The 18,708-nt window shown below is 46.3% G+C and overlaps 1 protein-coding gene across 7 annotated transcripts in view; it reads left to right on the forward strand.

Moving 5' to 3' along the window:
* BRD8 (bromodomain containing 8) overlaps window positions 1-18,708 on the forward strand; it is a 76,888-nt gene that overhangs the window by 22,753 nt on the left and 35,427 nt on the right. For 5 of the 7 annotated variants that reach the window (XM_069764340.1, XM_069764342.1, XM_069764346.1 and 2 more), the window contains exon 5: window positions 9,733-9,855. The exons of the other annotated variants lie outside the window; for them this stretch is intronic. In XM_069764340.1, coding sequence (XP_069620441.1) covers window positions 9,733-9,855 — 123 coding nt within the window. The remainder of the gene's footprint in view (window positions 1-9,732; window positions 9,856-18,708) is intronic. 7 annotated transcript variants of the gene reach the window in all.

Genomic DNA, 18,708 nt, shown 5'->3' on the forward strand with positions numbered 1-18,708 from the left:
ATTGTGACGCCCAGGAGACCGGGATACCCAGCACCGGTCAATGGGGTCTGTCTCTTGAGGGGGATGTCACGGGTGGCTTGACCCGGTGCTGTAGCCTCAGGCAATGCACAGTGTAAGGGGTATCGTGAGGGAACAGGCACTTGATCAGCAGCAGGTTCTCCCAGCGGTGACGATCCCGATCCTGGATAGATGGCTATTGTCCAAATGAAAGACTGAGGCACTGAAACGTTTAACCAGTTTACTTTAACATAAAAGGATTTACAACCAGTCCTGTCACTGGAGTCTGTATGGGAACTCTGAGTTACTTTGACCCTGCCGGGGTCTTCCCCTCTTATTGTGCGCAATTTCTGTGTGGCCCTGCTGCTGTATGTGAACTGGCTGCCGGCCCAATCTGTCCCCTCCGGGTCCTGGTTCGACGGGCAACCCGAGTCCTTTTATCGGCTTACCCCCTCCGGGAGTACCGCTGAACTCTGTGTCTGTTGCTGCGTCCGGCCCTAGTGAAGCTGATATCACCTCACGTTTTTCCGGTTGCTGTATTATATATAATGAATACAGCCACGGATCCAGTATCCTTCTTTGCGCCTGTTCTGGGTAGTGATTAATGCTACCCGGTTCTCACAATGTCCCTGTTCTCTGTCCCTCTTCTCCTCAGGCCGGTGATTTGGGCCTGGAAACCGTCATAGGGCTGTTAGAAATTCAGCTGTATGACCTCTCACTATCAGCTCCTTAGCCCAACTGCCAGTTCTTCTCTCAGACCAGAATGGATCTAGGGGAGTCTCTGGAGCTCCCCCTTCTGGCCGGAGGAGGTAGTGCAGTCTTGCTATTTTAGTATTTGTATTCAGTGTCAGTAACTATATTTGTGGCAAATACCTCTAGGGGTGCCACATTAATATGATCCAACTTCTTCATCCTCACCACTGTCACCATCTTGCTCTGTTTCAGAATCCAGGACACATTCTTCCACCTCATCATGAGAATCAATCTCACTTTCCTCTCCTAAATCCTTATTCAGTGTGAGGTCTCTATCATCTAACAGCATGTTTGTTACTTCCTCAACATCAAGTTGTTTGGATAAATTGTACATTTTCCTCTCCATTTCAGCAGATAATAATAATAATAATAATCTTTATTTATATAGCGCCAACATATTCCGCAGCGCTTTACAGTTTAACAGTTTCAAACACAAAAGTCATAAGTAACAACGTTAACAATACAATAATTAAAGCAAAATAAGACGACCCTGCTCGTGAGAGCTTACAATCTACAATGAGGTGGGGGAGATACAAAGTACAGGTGTGTATTTACAATGATGTATTTACAATCATGGTCCAGCCATCTTCAGGGGTTGGGGAATAGATGGGGATAGTGAATGGGCTACACACAAACATAACATAACTTTGATTAGTGAACGTGATAGGCCGCTCTGAACAAATGTGTTTTGAGCGAGCGCCTAAAACTATGCAAATTATGGATGGTCCTAATATCTTGGGGTAGAGCATTCCAGAGGATTGGCGCAGCACGGGAGAAGTCTTGGAGTCGGGAGTGGGAGGTACGGATTAGTGCAGAGGTTAGCCGAAAGTCATTTGCAGAGCGCAGTGGTCTGTTAGGCTGATAGACAGAAATGAGGGAGGAGATGTAAGGGGGTGCCGCACTGTGGAGAGCTTTGTGGGTGAGAACAAGTACTTTGAATTGTATCCTGTAATGAATGGGCAGCCAGTGTAACGACTGGCGAAGAGCGGACGCGTCCGAGTAACGATTAGCCAGATGGACGACCCTGGCTGCTGCATTAAGGATGGACTGGAGAGGGGAAAGTCGAGTGAGGGGGAAGCCAATTAATAGAGCGTTACAGTAGTCCAGGCGGGAGTGGATCAGGGCGACCGTGAGGGTTTTAGCTGTCTCCATGGTGAGAAAAGGGCGGATTCTAGAGATGTTCTTTAGGTGTAAGCGGCACGAGCGGGCAAGAGATTGTATATGGGAGGTGAAGGAGAGATCGGAGTCAAACATAACACCCAGACAGCGCGCCTGCTGCCGGGGTGTTATTATGGTGCCACCCACGGAGAGGGAAATGTCAGATTTAGGGAGGTTAGTAGATGGTGGGAGCAGAAGAAGTTCAGTTTTGGAGAGGTTGAGTTTCAGATAGAGAGCGGACATGATGTTGGAGACTGCGGACAGACAGTCAGTGGCATTCTGTAGTACAGCGGGGGTAAGGTCAGGGGATGACGTATATAGTTGTGTGTCGTCGGCATAAAGATGGTACTGAAAGCCAAATCTGCTGATGGTCTGTCCAATTGGGGCCGTGTAGAGAGAGAACAGAAGGGGGCCAAGGACTGAGCCCTGAGGTACCCCAACAGTGAGAGGAAGAGGAGATGAAGTGGAGCCAGAGAACAGAACACTGAAGGAGCGGTCGGAAAGATAGGAGGAGAACCAGGAGAGAGCAGTGTCCTTAATGCCTAGTGACTGGAGCCTAGAGAGCAGGAGAGGGTGGTCAACAGTGTCAAAAGCTGCAGAAAGGTCGAGAAGAATGAGCAGAGAGTGGTCACCATTACGTTTTGCTGTCAGAAGGTCATTGGTCACTTTGATGAGTGCAGTTTCTGTCGAATGTAGGGGGCGGAAACCGGACTGTGAAGGGTCTAGGAGGGAGTGAGTGGAGAGGTAACGGGTAAGGCGGGAGTATATCAGGCGCTCCAAGAGTTTAGAGATGAAGGGGAGATTGGAGACCGGTCTGTAGTTGTTTGTGCAGGATGGGTCGAGGGTGGGTTTCTTTAGTAATGGAGTTATGATAGAGTGTTTGAAGGAGGAGGGGAAAATGCCAGAGGAGAGGGAGAGATTAAAGATTGTAGTTAGGTGACTTGTGACAACTGGAGAGAGAGACTGGAGGAGATGTGAGGGAATGGGGTCGGTAGTGCATGTAGTCGGACGAGAAGAGGAGAGGAGCTTGGAGACTTCTTCTTCTGTGATGGGATCGAATGTGGAGAGTGAGCCAGGGGCAATGAGGGGAGGGATGGGAGTCACTGAACTTAGTTGTTGGGAGCGGATTTCCTGACGGATATTGTCTATTTTCTCTATAAAGTGGGAGGCCAGGTCACCAGCACAAATATCTGTGATAGGGGCTTGTGCTTTTGGCCTGAGGAGGGAGTGAAAGGTGTCAAAAAGTTTCTTGGGGTTGTTGGATAGTGAGGAGATCAGAGTGGTAAAGTAGGTCTGTTTAGCGAAGTGAAGGGCAAAGTTATAGGTCCTTAACATAAATTTGAAGTGTATGAAGTCTTCTGGTGTGCGTGTTTTCCTCCATAAGCGTTCAGCACACCTAGAGGATCGCTGGAGAAATCGGGTTTGCGATGTGAGCCAGGGCTGTTTTATTCTGTGTTTGGAGGTCCTGAGGGTGAGGGGAGCTACTTGGTCAAGGGTGCTTCTAAGAGTGTCATTGAAGTGATGTACCGCCAGATCAGGACAGGAAAAGGAAGAGATTGGGGACAATGATAAGCGTAGGGAGTCTGAAAGTGTAAGAGGGTTAATGGCTTGTAGATTTCTGACTGAATGGTGTGTAGGAGGGTGCTGGGGTGAGCGAGGATATGTGAGTGTGAAGGAGAGAATGTTGTGGTCAGAGAGGGGAAGCGGTGAGTTATCTATGTAGGAGATTGAGCAGAGCCGGGCAAAAACCAGGTCCAGGGTGTTACCGTCCTTGTGTGTCTCAGAGGTTGAGAGCTGTGAGAGGCCGAGAGAAGTGGTTAGTGACAGAAGCTGGGATGCAGATGTGGAAGTGGGGCTGTTAATGGGGATGTTGAAGTCTCCCAGGATAAGGGTTGGTAGTTCTGAGGACATGAAGTGCGGCAGCCAGGCAGAGAAATGGTCCAGGAAGCGGGTGGGTGAGCCTGGGGGCCGGTATATGACCGCTACTCTGAGGGAGAGGGGGCGAAAGAGCCTGATGGTGTGGACCTCAAAAGAAGGGAATGAGAGTGATGGAACTGAGGGGATGACCTGGAAAGTGCATTGTGGGGACAGGAGTATGCCAACTCCACCACCAGGTCTGTTTGTTGGTCTCGGGGAATGGGAGAATTGTAAGCCACCATGGGTAATGGCAGCAGGAGAGACAGTGTCAGAATCCTGAATCCAGGTTTCCGTGAGGGCCAGCAGATTCAGAGAGTTTTTCAGAAAGTAATTGTGTAGGAAAGGAAGCTTGTTACATACAGACCGTGGATTCCAAAGGGCACAATTAAAAGAAGGAGGGGATGAAGGAGTGCAATTAATATTAGTAAGATTAGTAAGGTTTCGATGTGAGGTAGGGTAGGGGTTGAGGTTGGTGGATGGTGGACCGGGGTTTGGGGAGATGTCTCCTGATATCAGCAGGAGTAGGAAGATAAAAAGCAAGTAGCTTTTGGGATTGTATGAAGTTTTTTTATGCAGTCTGTTTGGGTAAGATGGACTGAGGTTTTTCAGGAAGGTGAGAAGTGCATGGGAGCTGTACATGGGAGAGGGAAGGAGAGAGGAGCTGATGTATATGAGTCGTGATTGAGGGGGGATTGGGCGGTGAATGTGGATTGCAAGGGAGCATAGGATGATAGGAATAATGCACATGGATAGAAGGGAGAGCAGAGTGTGGGTTACCTGACTCCTGCCCTGACTAACTGCCATGGAATAACTGCGGTGTCACGACGCTTATCTTCTGTGACGCTTTGCTTATGGGACGCTAGCGTGCACCCCCACTTGCGTGCACCCCTAAGGAAGGTTCTAAATTTATAGCCCAGAAGAGATGGATTGTGGGAACTGGTTGAGGATAATTTGGCAGCTGGCTAGCACACCAGGGGTTTTTTTTTTTTTTTTTCTTTGAAAAGATGATCAAAGACACTCAGCCTGGTAAAATCTACTTTCACACCTTCCACCAGATAAGATCTACACTGATCCCAGTCATGGATAGTAAGTGGACAGTAAGTTTTAAGTGCAATGCAACAGATAAATTATACCAATGAATTAGCAAACACATTAAATTATGTTTCTAGATGGTAAAGCAGCAGATGACAGACAGCAAGCAGAGGAGGGAGTTAATACCATTAGAGTCTATTGCAGCAGATGGGACAGCTATCAGAGGTAGGAAGTTGCACCATTTGATTGCAAAACAGGAGACAGCAAGCAGAGGGAGTTAATACCTGTGTGAAGAGAGAAGATGGATGTTAGTTCTGTGCCATGGAATAACTGCGGTGTCACGACGCTTATCTTCTGTGACGCTTTGCTTATGGGACGCTAGCGTGCACCCCCACTTGCAGATAATCTGAAGCAAGAGAAGGAATATGTTAGGGAACTACTGTATATGCCTGAGCAGCACACTTTCTTTTATAAAATCTCCCTTATTTCTATGAAATATCCTCACATTTTGTGCTATACATTCATAAAACAAGCTAAATAAACTATTGTGATGAATAAAAACATAAAATACCAACCTTACTGAATGTGACGTATTCACATACAATGAGCCTGAGAGATCTGTGCAGCTATATTCTCTCCCCTGAAGCTCTGAAATCCAACTGTGATATCAGGTTTCACAGACCTTCAAGAGACAGGAGACTACCTGGAGGGAGGGGGTTTCCTCACAATCTAGTGAGGAAGGAGAAATGAAAGTAAAAGAGAAGAGCCTGTCAGATCAGTTGTATGTGACGGAGGGTTAAAGAATGAGAGCGATGGCGCCAAAGAGTATATACCGTGGGGCCCCGACATGAGATACTCGCCACACATGGGGATATGAACACACACACAAAATGCGCCACACACTACCACGTGCTTGAACACATATACCACCCTCAGCACACATCTCACCACACATACACCAACCTCGCCACATAAAAGTCGAAACACAAAAGTCGCCGCTCAAAACTCACCACGCGCAAAACTCGCCACATGCAAAAACTAGGCTCACGCAAAACTCGCCACAAGTGCAAAACTCACCTCATGGAAAACTCGCCACACGCAAAACTTGCACACGCGGAAAAATTGCCACATGCACAAAATTTGCAACACATGCAAAAGTTGCCTCACACAAAACTTGCACATACTCAAAAGGCACCAGACATAAAACTCACCACGTGCAAAACTCGCCATGCGCAAAACTTGCTGCACACAACTTGCTACACTAACCTGTCACATGCAACTCGACACACAAAAAGTTGCTACACGCATGTTGCCACACAAAACTCATCTCACAAAAGTCGCTACATGCGACACACAACTCAACACACACAACTTGACAGACTAAACTCGCCCTAAAACACACACAAGTCTGGTATTAGCCTTCAAAAATAAAAATCTGATTAATAAGCAGACAAACTACAAGAGCAACAAATGTACCATATAGGAAATACAGCAGCTGTCAGTCACATGACCTGTCTATTATGTGTATGTGTGAGCTAATATATACTGCCAGGGGGAGGACTTCCTGTTGGCTGGGGATTTATCAGGCTGCCAATTTATCTTACAAATACTGAGGTAAAAATACTGAGCAAATAACGTGTTAGCGAGGTCTAATACAGGAGATCACACAGGTATATACTATATACAGGGGAGATGACACACATATATATACTATATACAGGAGAGATGACACACAGGTATATACTATATAGAGGAGGAGATGACATACAGGTACATACTATATACAGGAGGAGATGACATACAGGTATATACTATATACAGGAGGAGATGACACACAGGTATATACTATATACAGGAGCAGATTACCTACAGGTATATACTATATACAGGAGGAGATGACATACAGGTATATGCTATATATAGAAGATGACATACAGGTATATACTATATACAGGAGGAGATGACACACATATATATATATATATATATATATATATATATATATATATATATATATATATATATACAGTGGGGCAAAAAAGTATTTAGTCAGTCAGCAATAGTGCAAGTTCCACCACTTAAAAAGATGAGAGGCGTCTGTAATTTACATCATAGGTAGACCTCAACTATGGGAGACAAACTGAGAAAAAAAAATTCAGAAAATCACATTGTCTGTTTTTTAACATTTTATTTGCATATTATGGTAGAAAATAAGTATTTGGTCAGAAACAAACAATCAAGATTTCTGGCTCTCACAGACTTGTAACTTCTTCTTTAAGAGTCTCCTCTTTCCTCCACTCATTACCTGTAGTAATGGCACCTGTTTAAACTTGTTATCAGTATAAAAAGACACCTGTGCACACCCTCAAACAGTCTGACTCCAAACTCCACTATGGTGAAGACCAAAGAGCTGTCAAAGGACACCAGAAACAAAATTGTAGCCCTGCACCAGGCTGGGAAGACTGAATCTGCAATAGCCAACCAGCTTGGAGTGAAGAAATCAACAGTGGGAGCAATAATTAGAAAATGGAAGACATACAAGACCACTGATAATCTCCCTCGAGCTGGGGTTCCACGCAAAATCCCACCCCGTGGGGTCAGAATGATCACAAGAACGGTGAGCAAAAATCCCAGAACCACGCGTGGGGACCTAGTGAATGAACTGCAGAGAGCTGGGACCAATGTAACAAGGCCTACCATAAGTAACACACTACGCCACCCTGGACTCAGATCCTGCAGTGCCAGACGTGTCCCACTGCTTAAGCCAGTACATGTCCGGGCCCGTCTGAAGTTTGCTAGAGAGCATTTGGATGATCCAGAGGAGTTTTGGGAGAATGTCCTATGGTCTGATGAAACCAAACTGGAACTGTTTGGTAGAAACACAACTTGTCGTGTTTGGAGGAAAAAGAATACTGAGTTGCATCCATCAAACACCATACCTACTGTAAAGCATGGTCGTGGAAACATCATGCTTTGGGGCTGTTTCTCTGCAAAGGGGCCAGGACGACTGATCCGGGTACATGAAAGAATGAATGGGGCCATGTATCGTGAGATTTTGAGTGCAAACCTCCTTCCATCAGCAAGGGCATTGAAGATGAAACGTGGCTGGGTCTTTCAACATGACAATGATCCAAAGCACACCGCCAGGGCAACGAAGGAGTGGCTTCGTAAGAAGCATTTCAAGGTCCTGGAGTGGCCTAGTCAGTCTCCAGATCTCAACCCTATAGAAAACCTTTGGAGGGAGTTGAAAGTCCGTGTTGCCAAGCGAATAGCCAAAAACATCACTGCTCTAGAGGAGATCTGCATGGAGGAATGGGCCAACATACCAACAACAGTGTGTGGCAACCTTGTGAAGACTTACAGAAAATGTTTGACCTCTGTCATTGCCAACAAAGGATATATTATAAAGTATTGAGATGAAATTTTGTTTCTGACCAAATACTTATTTTCCACCATAATATGCAAATAAAATGTTAAAAAAACAGACAATGTGATTTTCTGGATTTTTTTTTCTCAGTTTGTCTCCCATAGTTGAGGTCTACCTATGATGTAAATTACAGACGCCTCTCATCTTTTTAAGTGGTGGAACTTGCACTATTGCTGACTGACTAAATACTTTTTTGCCCCACTGTATATATATATATATATATATATATATATATACAGGGGAGATGACACACAGGTATATACTATATACAGGAGGAGATGACATACAGGTATATACTATATATAGAAGGAGATGACATACAGGTATATACTATATATAGGAAGAGAGGACATACAGGTATTTACTATATATAGGAGGAGATGATATACAGGTATATACTATATACAGGGGAGATGACACACAGCAGGTATATACTATATACAGGGGAGATGACATACAGGTATATACTATATACAGGAGATGACATACAGGTGTATACTATATATAAGGGAGATGACAAACATGTATATACTGAGGTGAAAATGAGAGGTGTGAGGTGAAAATGAAAAGGTGTGAGTGCAAAATGAGAGGAGTGAGGGAAAATAGTGTAGTGATCGGAAAATGACAGATGTGAGGTCGAAATGACAAGTGTTAGGCGGGAATGAGGAATGAGGGAGAAAATGAGAGGTGTGAGGGAGAAAAAGAGAGATGTGATTGGGAAAATGAGAGGAGTGATGGGAAAATAAGAGAAGTGACGTGCTATAACTAACCACAGATATTTACTATGCCCAGGCAACGCCGGGCTCTTCAGCTAGTCTAAGTATAAAAAAGATCCCTGGATCCTTTTCAGAGAGGATGCAAAAACAATTCACATAATTTGTGCTGTTGACAGTGGTACATAGATTCCCTATATGAACTTTTATGGTGGAATAAAATATTTCTATTAAAAATGATTAAATCATATATAATTATTGTTTAAACATTTTCTTACAAACTGGAGCAGCACAGGCATGCATACTCTGTGCCCAGGTACCCCTGTTCCCTAATGCATAAGCGTCACAATTCGCAATGACCATTCATAATTCTTTGAAAAATGGGCACAGAATCAGTGATGTCATGCGTGTCTGGTTGGTGATGCTGAGGATTTTGGGCAGCTACAGCTTCATTCCCCAAAGCGGTGCAAGAGTTCAGCCTACTGTCTGATTGCTAAAGCTGCAGAATGCTGACTGCTACTCCATCATTCGGAGCAGCGCTCATGCACATCCAATCTGCAGTAACGTGCTTCTTAACATCTATCTGCAAATTAGCGGACATTGAATCCTGGCTGTTAGACTATTGAAGGGGGTTAAGATCTCTATTTCCATCTTTGGGAAGTGCTTTGTATTACTTTTATTTGCACTTTTAGCAAACCTCTTTTCTTTTTCTTTTTTGATCTATTTTGCTTTAAGACGGAAACGAGGAGAACGGGGCGAAGTTGTAGAGACAGTTGAAGATGTAATTGTGCGTAAACTCACAGCTGAAAGAATTGAGGAATTGAAGAAAATGATTAAAGAAACACAAGAAAAGTATAGGTACATGTTTAGTATTTTTTATTTCTGTTCATATTAAAGGGTTTTTCCTGTCTTGGTTATTTTATTTCATAACTAAAAGTTATCATCTAAATGATAAAATACAGGAAAAGCAGCACTCGCCATTCCTTTAAAAATGTATGTCCATTATTTCATGTCGTGGGATAGTCCTTAGAAAGCAAGGGGAGCGGGGAAGTGAAGGAGGACATCAGCCGTTTTGTGCCTATCCCAGCGCTTCTGCGTGTCTAAGCACACTCATAACGTTATCACAACACAGGAACTTTTTTTTGTTTTAATACATCCAATTGCTAAACTTGTTATTGTTGCTATTTTTAATATTCTGTTTGTGAGCCACATTTACTTGGTTACAACTCTATTCACCGCTGTAAGACAATGAAACTATAAATGATCTCTTCACTCTTCTACTATATAATTGTCTAAGGGTCACTTCCGTCTTTCTGTCTGTCCTGGATATTCATTGGTCGCGGCCTCTGTCTGTCATGGAATCCAAGTCGCTGATTGGTCATGGCAAAACGCCCACGACCATTGCCACGACCAATCAGCAACGGCCACAGTCCGGCGGCAGTATGGCCGCTCTTTCCTCCCCGCAGTCAGTGCCCGCTCCATACTCCCCTCCAGTCATCCAGTCAGCCCTCACACAGGGTTAATGCCAGCGTTACCGGAGCGCGGTGTAACGCACTCCGGTTACGCAGCTATTAACCCTGTGTGACCAACTTTTTACTATTGATGCTGCGTATGCAGCATCAATAGTAAAAAGATCTAATGTTACAAATGATAATAAGAAAAACGTTATTCTCACCCTCCGACGTGTCGCCCTGTCCTTGGCAGTGCAAGCAGCAGGTTCTGGTGCTAAGGGAGGTATGTGAGAAGGACCTGCCATGACGTCACGGTCATGTGACCGCGACGTCATCACAGGTCCTGCGCTCATACCAACCCTGGGACCAGAAGCTGCCGCGTGCACCGCACACAGGTGACAGAACTACAAGGGGCCCCCGGAAGGTGAGTATATGTTTATTTTTTAACCTGTTACATACTTGGCTGGGCAATATACTACGTAGCTGGGCAGTATACTACGTGTCTGTGCTGTATACTACGTGGCTCTGTGCTGTATGCTACGTCGCTGTGCAATATACTACGTGGCTGGGCAATATACTACGTGACTAGGCAATATACTGCGTGACTGGGCAATATACTGCGTGGCTGGGCAATATACTACGTGGACATGCATATTCTAGAATACCCGATGCGTTAGAATCGGGCCACCATCTAGTACATACAGTGGGGCAAAAAAGTATTTAGTCAGTCAGCAATAGTGCAAGTTCCACCACTTAAAAAGATGAGAGGCGTCTGTAATTTACATCATAGGTAGACCTCAACTATGGGAGACAAACTGAGAAAAAAAAATCCAGAAAATCACATTGTCTGTTTTTTTATCATTTTATTTGCATATTATGGTGGAAAATAAGTATTTGGTCAGAAACAAACAATCAAGATTTCAGGCTCTCACAGACCTGTAACTTCTTCTTTAAGAGTCTCCTCTTTCCTCCACTCATTACCTGTAGTAATGGCACCTGTTTAAACTAGTTATCAGTATAAAAAGACACCTGTGCACACCCTCAAACAGTCTGACTCCAAACTCCACTATGGTGAAGACCAAAGAGCTGTCAAAGGACACCAGAAACAAAATTGTAGCCCTGCACCAGGCTGGGAAGACTGAATCTGCAATAGCCAACCAGCTTGGAGTGAAAAAATCAACAGTGGGAGCAATAATTAGAAAATGGAAGACATACAAGACCACTGATAATCTCCCTCGATCTGGGGCTCCACGCAAAATCCCACCCTGTGGGGTCAGAATGATCACAAGAACGGTGAGCAAAAATCCCAGAACCACGCGGGGAGACCTAGTGAATGAACTGCAGAGAGCTGGGACCAATGTAACAAGGCATACCATAAGTAACACACTACGCCACCATGGACTCAGATCCTGCAGTGCAAGACGTGTCCCACTGCTTAAGCCAGTACATGTCTGGGCCCGTCTGAAGTTTGCTAGAGAGCATTTGGATGATCCAGAGGAGTTTTGGGAGAATGTCCTATGGTCTGATGAAACCAAACTGGAACTGTTTGGTAGAAACACAACTTGTCGTGTTTGGAGGAAAAAGAATACTGAGTTGCATCCATCAAACACCATACCTACTGTAAAGCATGGTGGTGGAAACATCATGCTTTGGGGCTGTTTCTCTGCAAAGGGGCCAGGACGACTGATCCGGGTACATGAAAGAATGAATGGGGCCATGTATCGTGAGATTTTGAGTGCAAACCTCCTTCCATCAGCAAGGGCATTGAAGATGAAACGTGGCTGGGTCTTTCAACATGACAATGATCCAAAGCACACCGCCAGGGCAACGAAGGAGTGGCTTCGTAAGAAGCATTTCAAGGTCCTGGAGTGGCCTAGCCAGTCTCCAGATCTCAACCCTATAGAAAACCTTTGGAGGGAGTTGAAAGTCCGTGTGCCAAGCGAAAAGCCAAAAACATCACTGCTCTAGAGGAGATCTGCATGGAGGAATGGGCCAACATACCAACAACAGTGTGTGGCAACCTTGTGAAGACTTACAGAAAACGTTTGACCTCTGTCATTGCCAACAAAGGATATATTACAAAGTGTTGAGATGAAATTTTGTTTCTGACCAAATACTTATTTTCCACCATAATATGCAAATAAAATGTTAAAAAAACAGACAATGTGATTTTCTGGATTTTTTTTCTCAGTTTGTCTCCCATAGTTGAGGTCTACCTATGATGTAAATTACAGACGCCTCTCAACTTTTTAAGTGGTGGAACTTGCACTATTGCTGACTGACTAAATACTTTTTTGCCCCACTGTACATAAGCGGATGTTTATTCTGTTTCACTTTTAGGGTAATTTCACACTAGGCATTTTTCTCCTTCGCGTCATTGGGAGACACAGGACTATAGGTGTATGCTTCTGTCACTAGGAGGCTGACACTAAGTGAATAAGCAGAAAAGATTCGCTCCTCCTCTGCAGTATACACCCACACACTGGCTCTAGCTGAGCCAGCTCTTGCTTAGTGTCCATAGGATGCACACGGGTCTGCTAATCAGACCACAATTTTTTATTTTATTTTTTTTAGTATATTTTTTTAATTTTTACCCATTTTTCACAAGGATCATAGGGGTCATTACTTTGCTCCCGACCGTCCTCTTGCACTGCAGTCTCCTCCAGCGATCACAGAGCTTAAGTGCACTGCTGGGTTTCTAGCAAAGACAGGACCGCTTTGGGCACACAGGACTGTGGGTAATAGCTGACGTGCAACACACTGGCTTTCCCTGTAATATATCCCTGGGCATTACTCTTCTCTCACTGAGTCAGGACATACTGGTGTACACCATGTCATTTTCTAAGACATCCAGGAAGGCTACCAAAACCCATACAGTGTTCTTCACCTCATGTACCTCCCTGGGACAGCGTAATCTTCTCTGCAGAGCTTGTGACCCCTGAATACGCTCAAGAGAACACGCCGATACCGAACTCCGTGTACCTAGCCCCATGAGTGGGCTTCATCATTGTCGCAGTCCATGGCCTCACTGGCTAAAGAGATTGAGTCCCTCCAGGAACCCTCCACGGGTCGGGGCATCAGTCTGCCTGTTTTTGAAGGTTCGTCTTCTACACGGCAACCATTGACCTGCAGGGGCCGCACTCAGACACAAAATACACGGACAGCTAGAAAACGGACCCATAGTATGTCTCCCGGGCCCTCTTGCACCTCGGCATCTGTATGCTCCGTTTCTCACTCCCCCTCACCAGGGGTTTGCAGCAACCAGAACTCTGACTACGAGTCTGAAGAGTCTTTCGACCTGGACTCGCCTGAGTATCAGGTGACAGTGGATAATCTCACTGAGGCCCGTCAACCAAATCCTGAAGGTGGATGAAGACTCTATTTCTGTCCTGGATCATGCAGTGTCCTTTAAGAGGACTAAATGTCCGCATAGGGTGTTTGCCAATCATACTGAGTTTCATGACATACTTCAGAGGCTGTTATGATAGGCAATTCAGTACCACAATGGACATAGCGGTCAGAGCACATACAGTGATCTGATAATAACCCAAAATCATAGAACGAGCTCTGAGACGTGGGAACTCTGCAGACCGCAATCCCTAATCCTCTCCAAACAACACTAGAGGCAGCCGTGGATTGCGCCTAACTCTGCCTATGCAACTCGGCACAGCCTGAGAAACTAACTAGCCTGAAGATAGAAAATAAGCCTACCTTGCCTCAGAGAAATACCCCAAAGGAAAAGTCAGCCCCCCACATATAATGACTGTGAGTAAGATGAAAAGACAAACGTAGGGATGAAATAGATTCAGCAAAGTGAGGCCCGACTTTCTTAACAGAGCGAGGATAGGAAAGATAACTTTGCGGTCTACACAAAACCCTAAAGAAAACCATGCAAAGGGGGCAAAAAGACCCTCCGTACCGAACTAACGGCACAGAGGTACACCCTTTGCGTCCCAGAGCTTCCAGCAAAACAATTAGACAAGCTGGACAGAAAAAATAGCAAACAAATAGCAAAGAAGAACTTAGCTATGCAGAGCAGCAGGCCACAGGAATGATCCAGGGAAAAACAAGTCCAACACTGGAACATTGACAGGAAGCCAGGATCAAAGCACTAGGTGGAGTTAAGTAGAGCAGTACCTAACGACCTCACCACATCACCTGAGGTAGGAAACTCAGAAGCCGCAATACCACTTTCCTCCACCAACAGAAGCTCACAGAGAGAATCAGCCGAAGTACCACTTGTGACCACAGGAGGGAGCCCTGCCACAGAATTCACAACAAGAGGCATAGGGAGTGGCCAGACAAACGTTTCACAGGACTGAAGCCTCTAGAGGCAAGATGTCGCTTCTCATCGGATCTATGGAAGGGGTGGGCGGATTCCCCTCCAGTCGATGCACCCGTGTCCCGTCTGGCCTCCAAAACTCTCCTGTCCGTACTTGATGGGTCCTCAATTAAAAATCCTATTGACCGTCTGATAGAGACTCTTGGTCGCTCAGTGTTTGAAGCCTCAGGTTCCGCTCTCTCTCCTTCTTTTGCTGTGACGTGGGTCGCTAAAGCAATGGTCTCCTGGGCGGATTCTCTAGCCAAAACCATTCAAGACAGTAATATCCCCTAGGAAGCTGTGGATCTGGCCAATCAGATTTACCTGGCCGGTGATTATTTGGTGGACTCTTCCCTGGATGCTGCCAATTGCGCCGCATTGGCAGCATTAAACACCATCACATTAGAAGGGCTCTGTGGCTTAGAATGGCGAGCAGATGCTGCATCCAAAAAGTCCCTAACCTCTTTGCCTTATCAGAGCGTTCGCTTGTTTGGAGAGAAGCTTATCTCTGACGATACAGGAGGAAAAAATAAATTCCTCAGCAAAAGACCAGGCAACCCTTTTGCTATCAACAGCAAACTCGATTCCGGTCCTTTTGCACCAACCCTGGCTGGTCCACTACAACCACCTCTTCTGGATCGGGGTCACTCACCAGGGACAGGGGCTCCCAAGTTTCGTATAAGCCCAGCCCATCCTAGAAGAGCCGACCCAAACAGTCCAGAACTAAGGGATCTAGTTCCCATAGATTCTCGGCCCAATGACTCGCTGCATCATCCAGCTTCGGCAGGGTAGGCAGACGTTTACTCCTGTTTCGTCGGGCCTGGCTCTCCGTTGTTCACGACGAATTGGTCAGGAATCTGATGTCTTCAGGATACAAGAGGTTTGAAGGGTTCTACTCGAACCTATTCATTGTCCCAAAGAAGGACGGACCAGTGCGGCCCATTCTGGACCTGAAACTTCTAAACCAGTTCGTCAAGGTCCAGCACTTCAGGATGGAGTCTCTCCGTTCGGTCACTTCCTATATGGAGTAGGGGGAATACTTAGTCTCCATCGACATTCGGGATGCGTACCTCCATATTCTGATCTTTCCCCCTCACCAGAAGTTCCTGCGGTTCGCTGGTGGTGAAAAGCATTTCCAGTTCACAGCCCTGCCCTTCGGACTCACCACCGCTCCCAGAGTATTCACGAAGGTCATGGCGGCAGTCATGGCCATTCTGCACTCTCGGGGCATGGTTGTTTTGCCATACTTAGATGACCTTCTGAACAAGTATCCATCCAAGCCTGCACAGAATGCGTACGTATCACTCTGGATGCTCTCTCTTTCTCGCCTGGGCTGGCTAATAAATCTAAACAAGTCCTCTCCCATTCCAGCTCAGTAGATGTCCGTTTTTGGAATGCTCCAGGACACATCCCTAGGGTTGGTGATTCTCTCTCGAGACAAGGTCTTAGCCCTGCAACAGGAAGCCCGGGCACATTGTCGTCCATTCCCTCTCTCCATCCTTTTCGGGATGAGGGTCCTGGGGAGAATGGTAGAAGCGATGGAAGCTGTTGCTTTTGGCCAGGTACCCCTCCATGCACTTTTAGCGGCCTGGGACAAGAGCCAATTCTCTCTCGACCGTCTGTGCAATCTGTCCCCGCGGGTCAGACAAGCGCTCAGTTGGTGGACGTTGCGGTTCTCACTCAACCGGTTCAATGGCTAGTGGTCACTACCAACGCCTGTCTCCTTGGCTTGAGGGGCTGTCTTCCGTCTCCACACTGCCCAGGGGCGCTGGTATCTTCGGGAAGCGCGACTTCCAATCAACGTTCTGGAGCTTCGAGCGATCTGGTTATCCCTGTGATGATTCCACCATCTTCTAGTGGGTTGCCCTGTCCGGATACAATCTGACAATGCCACGACCGTGGCATATATCAATCATTAGGGGGGCACCCGCAGCAGGGCGGCAATGCACCAGGTAGTTCACATTCTCCGCTGGGCAGAAAAGAACCACTCGGTCATTTCAGCTGTTCACATTCCGGGCGTGGAAAACTGGGCAGCAGACTTCCTCAGTCGTCAAGGTCTCGCCTCAGGGGAGTGAGCTTTACATCCGAAGGTCTTCCACCAGATCTGCCTTCGCTGAGGAACTCAGGATCTGGATCTGATGGCGTAAAGATTAAACACCAAGGTGCCAGAGTTTTATCGCTCACGGAGGCACTGGTCCTTCCATGGCGTCCGTTTCATCTCACATACGTATTTCCCCGCTTACTTTGATCCCGAGGGTCATCAGGAAGATCAAAGCAGAGGCGGTTTCGGTGATCCTGATCACTCTGGACGGGCAACGAAGAGTGTGGTACCAAGAGTTTGTGCATCTCGTCACCGACGTGCCCTGGCAACTGCCGGATCGACCAGATCTGCTTTCCCAGGGTCCGATTTTTCTACCAGAACTCAGGGGCCCTGTGTTTAACAGCTTGGTTATTGAATCCTGGGTCCTAATCCAGGCTGGCTTCTCCCAATCGGTGGTTTCCACCATGACTAGTGCCCGGAAGCCTAAATCGGTGCGCATCTATAACCGCACATAGAAGGCCTTTTTCTCATGGTGCAGAGATCGCCGGCGTCCTCCTCTTGACTTTTCCATTCCAACCATTTTGGAGTTCTTCCAGACATCTTGGTTCTGCAATCTAGTTATACAGCCCCTTGGGACTCTGACTCCTGGCTTGTTCATTTTTTGTAGAAACCACGGCCACGTCCAGTGTCGTACTGGGGTATCAAGGGCCAACCAGTAACTACAGGGCCCCACTTTTCACCTACATTCAAATGTGACATTAACCTCCATCTCATATTTATATAACAATGAGCTGAGTAGATTGTTTAATTAGATGCTGGATTCAGGTCTGGTGCTTAGTTCCCTCATGGGCCAGATCTCGGCGTTATCCGTTTTGTTTCAGCGTAGGATTGCTTCCAATCTACAGGTGTGGACTTTTATCCAGGGAGTCTCCCATGTGAAACACCCCCCCCCCCCCCTCATAAAATGCCGCTTGAAACTTGGGACCTTAACTTGGTCCTGGGTGTTCTACAGGAGACGCCTTTCGAACCACTGCAGGAAGTCTCGCTGACCTACCTTTCCTGGAAGGTCGCCTTCCTGGTCGCGGTGATGTCAATCAGACGGGTCTCGGAACTCACTGCTCTGTCCTGCCGAGCTCCTTTCCTAATTTTCTACAAGGACAAAGTGGTTCTTGGGTCGTCCCCGTCCTTCCTGCTCAAGGTGGTCTCTTCTTTCCACCTTAACGAGGACATTATCCTGCCTTCACTCTGCTCGGCGCCAGCACACAGAGTGGAAAGAGCTCTTCACACTCTGGATCTAATAAGAGCACTCAGAAGATATGTCTCTCGGACAGGGTTCTTCCGAAAGTCCGATGCCTTGTTCGTTCTTCCAGAAGGGCACAGGAAGGGACTAGCTGCTTCAAAGTCCACAATAGCCAGATGGAGTCGCCCAGCGATTCATGAGTCATACCGTGTCAGAGGCAAGTCTCTATCAGCAGGGATTAGGGCACACTCCACTCGGTCGGTGGGCGCCTTTTGGGCCATTCGGCACCAGGCGTCGGCGGAAAAAGTTTGCAAAGCTGCGACTTGGTCCAGTCTGCATACATTCTCAAAGCATTACAATGTTCACACCCAGGCTTCCGCAGATGTGGGCTTGGGCAGACGAATCTTGCATGTTTTTCTTGTGTTTTTTTTTTCTTTTGCTGCCGTTTTAGCATGCTAGATTTGCCTCTTGTGCATGCTGATAAAGTTTAGTGTTGAAATTATAAGTCCTATTCCTTAGAATCCCGTTTTGGCGGCACAAAAAAAGCAGCAAAACTTGATACAGTAAAGGAAATAACTATTTGATCCCTTGCTAATTTTGTAAGTTTGCCCACTGACAAAGACATGAACAGTCTATAATTTTAAGGGTAAATTATATA

Source organism: Ranitomeya imitator, chromosome 4, assembly GCF_032444005.1.
Source record: "Ranitomeya imitator isolate aRanImi1 chromosome 4, aRanImi1.pri, whole genome shotgun sequence".
Taxonomy (NCBI): domain Eukaryota; kingdom Metazoa; phylum Chordata; class Amphibia; order Anura; family Dendrobatidae; genus Ranitomeya; species Ranitomeya imitator.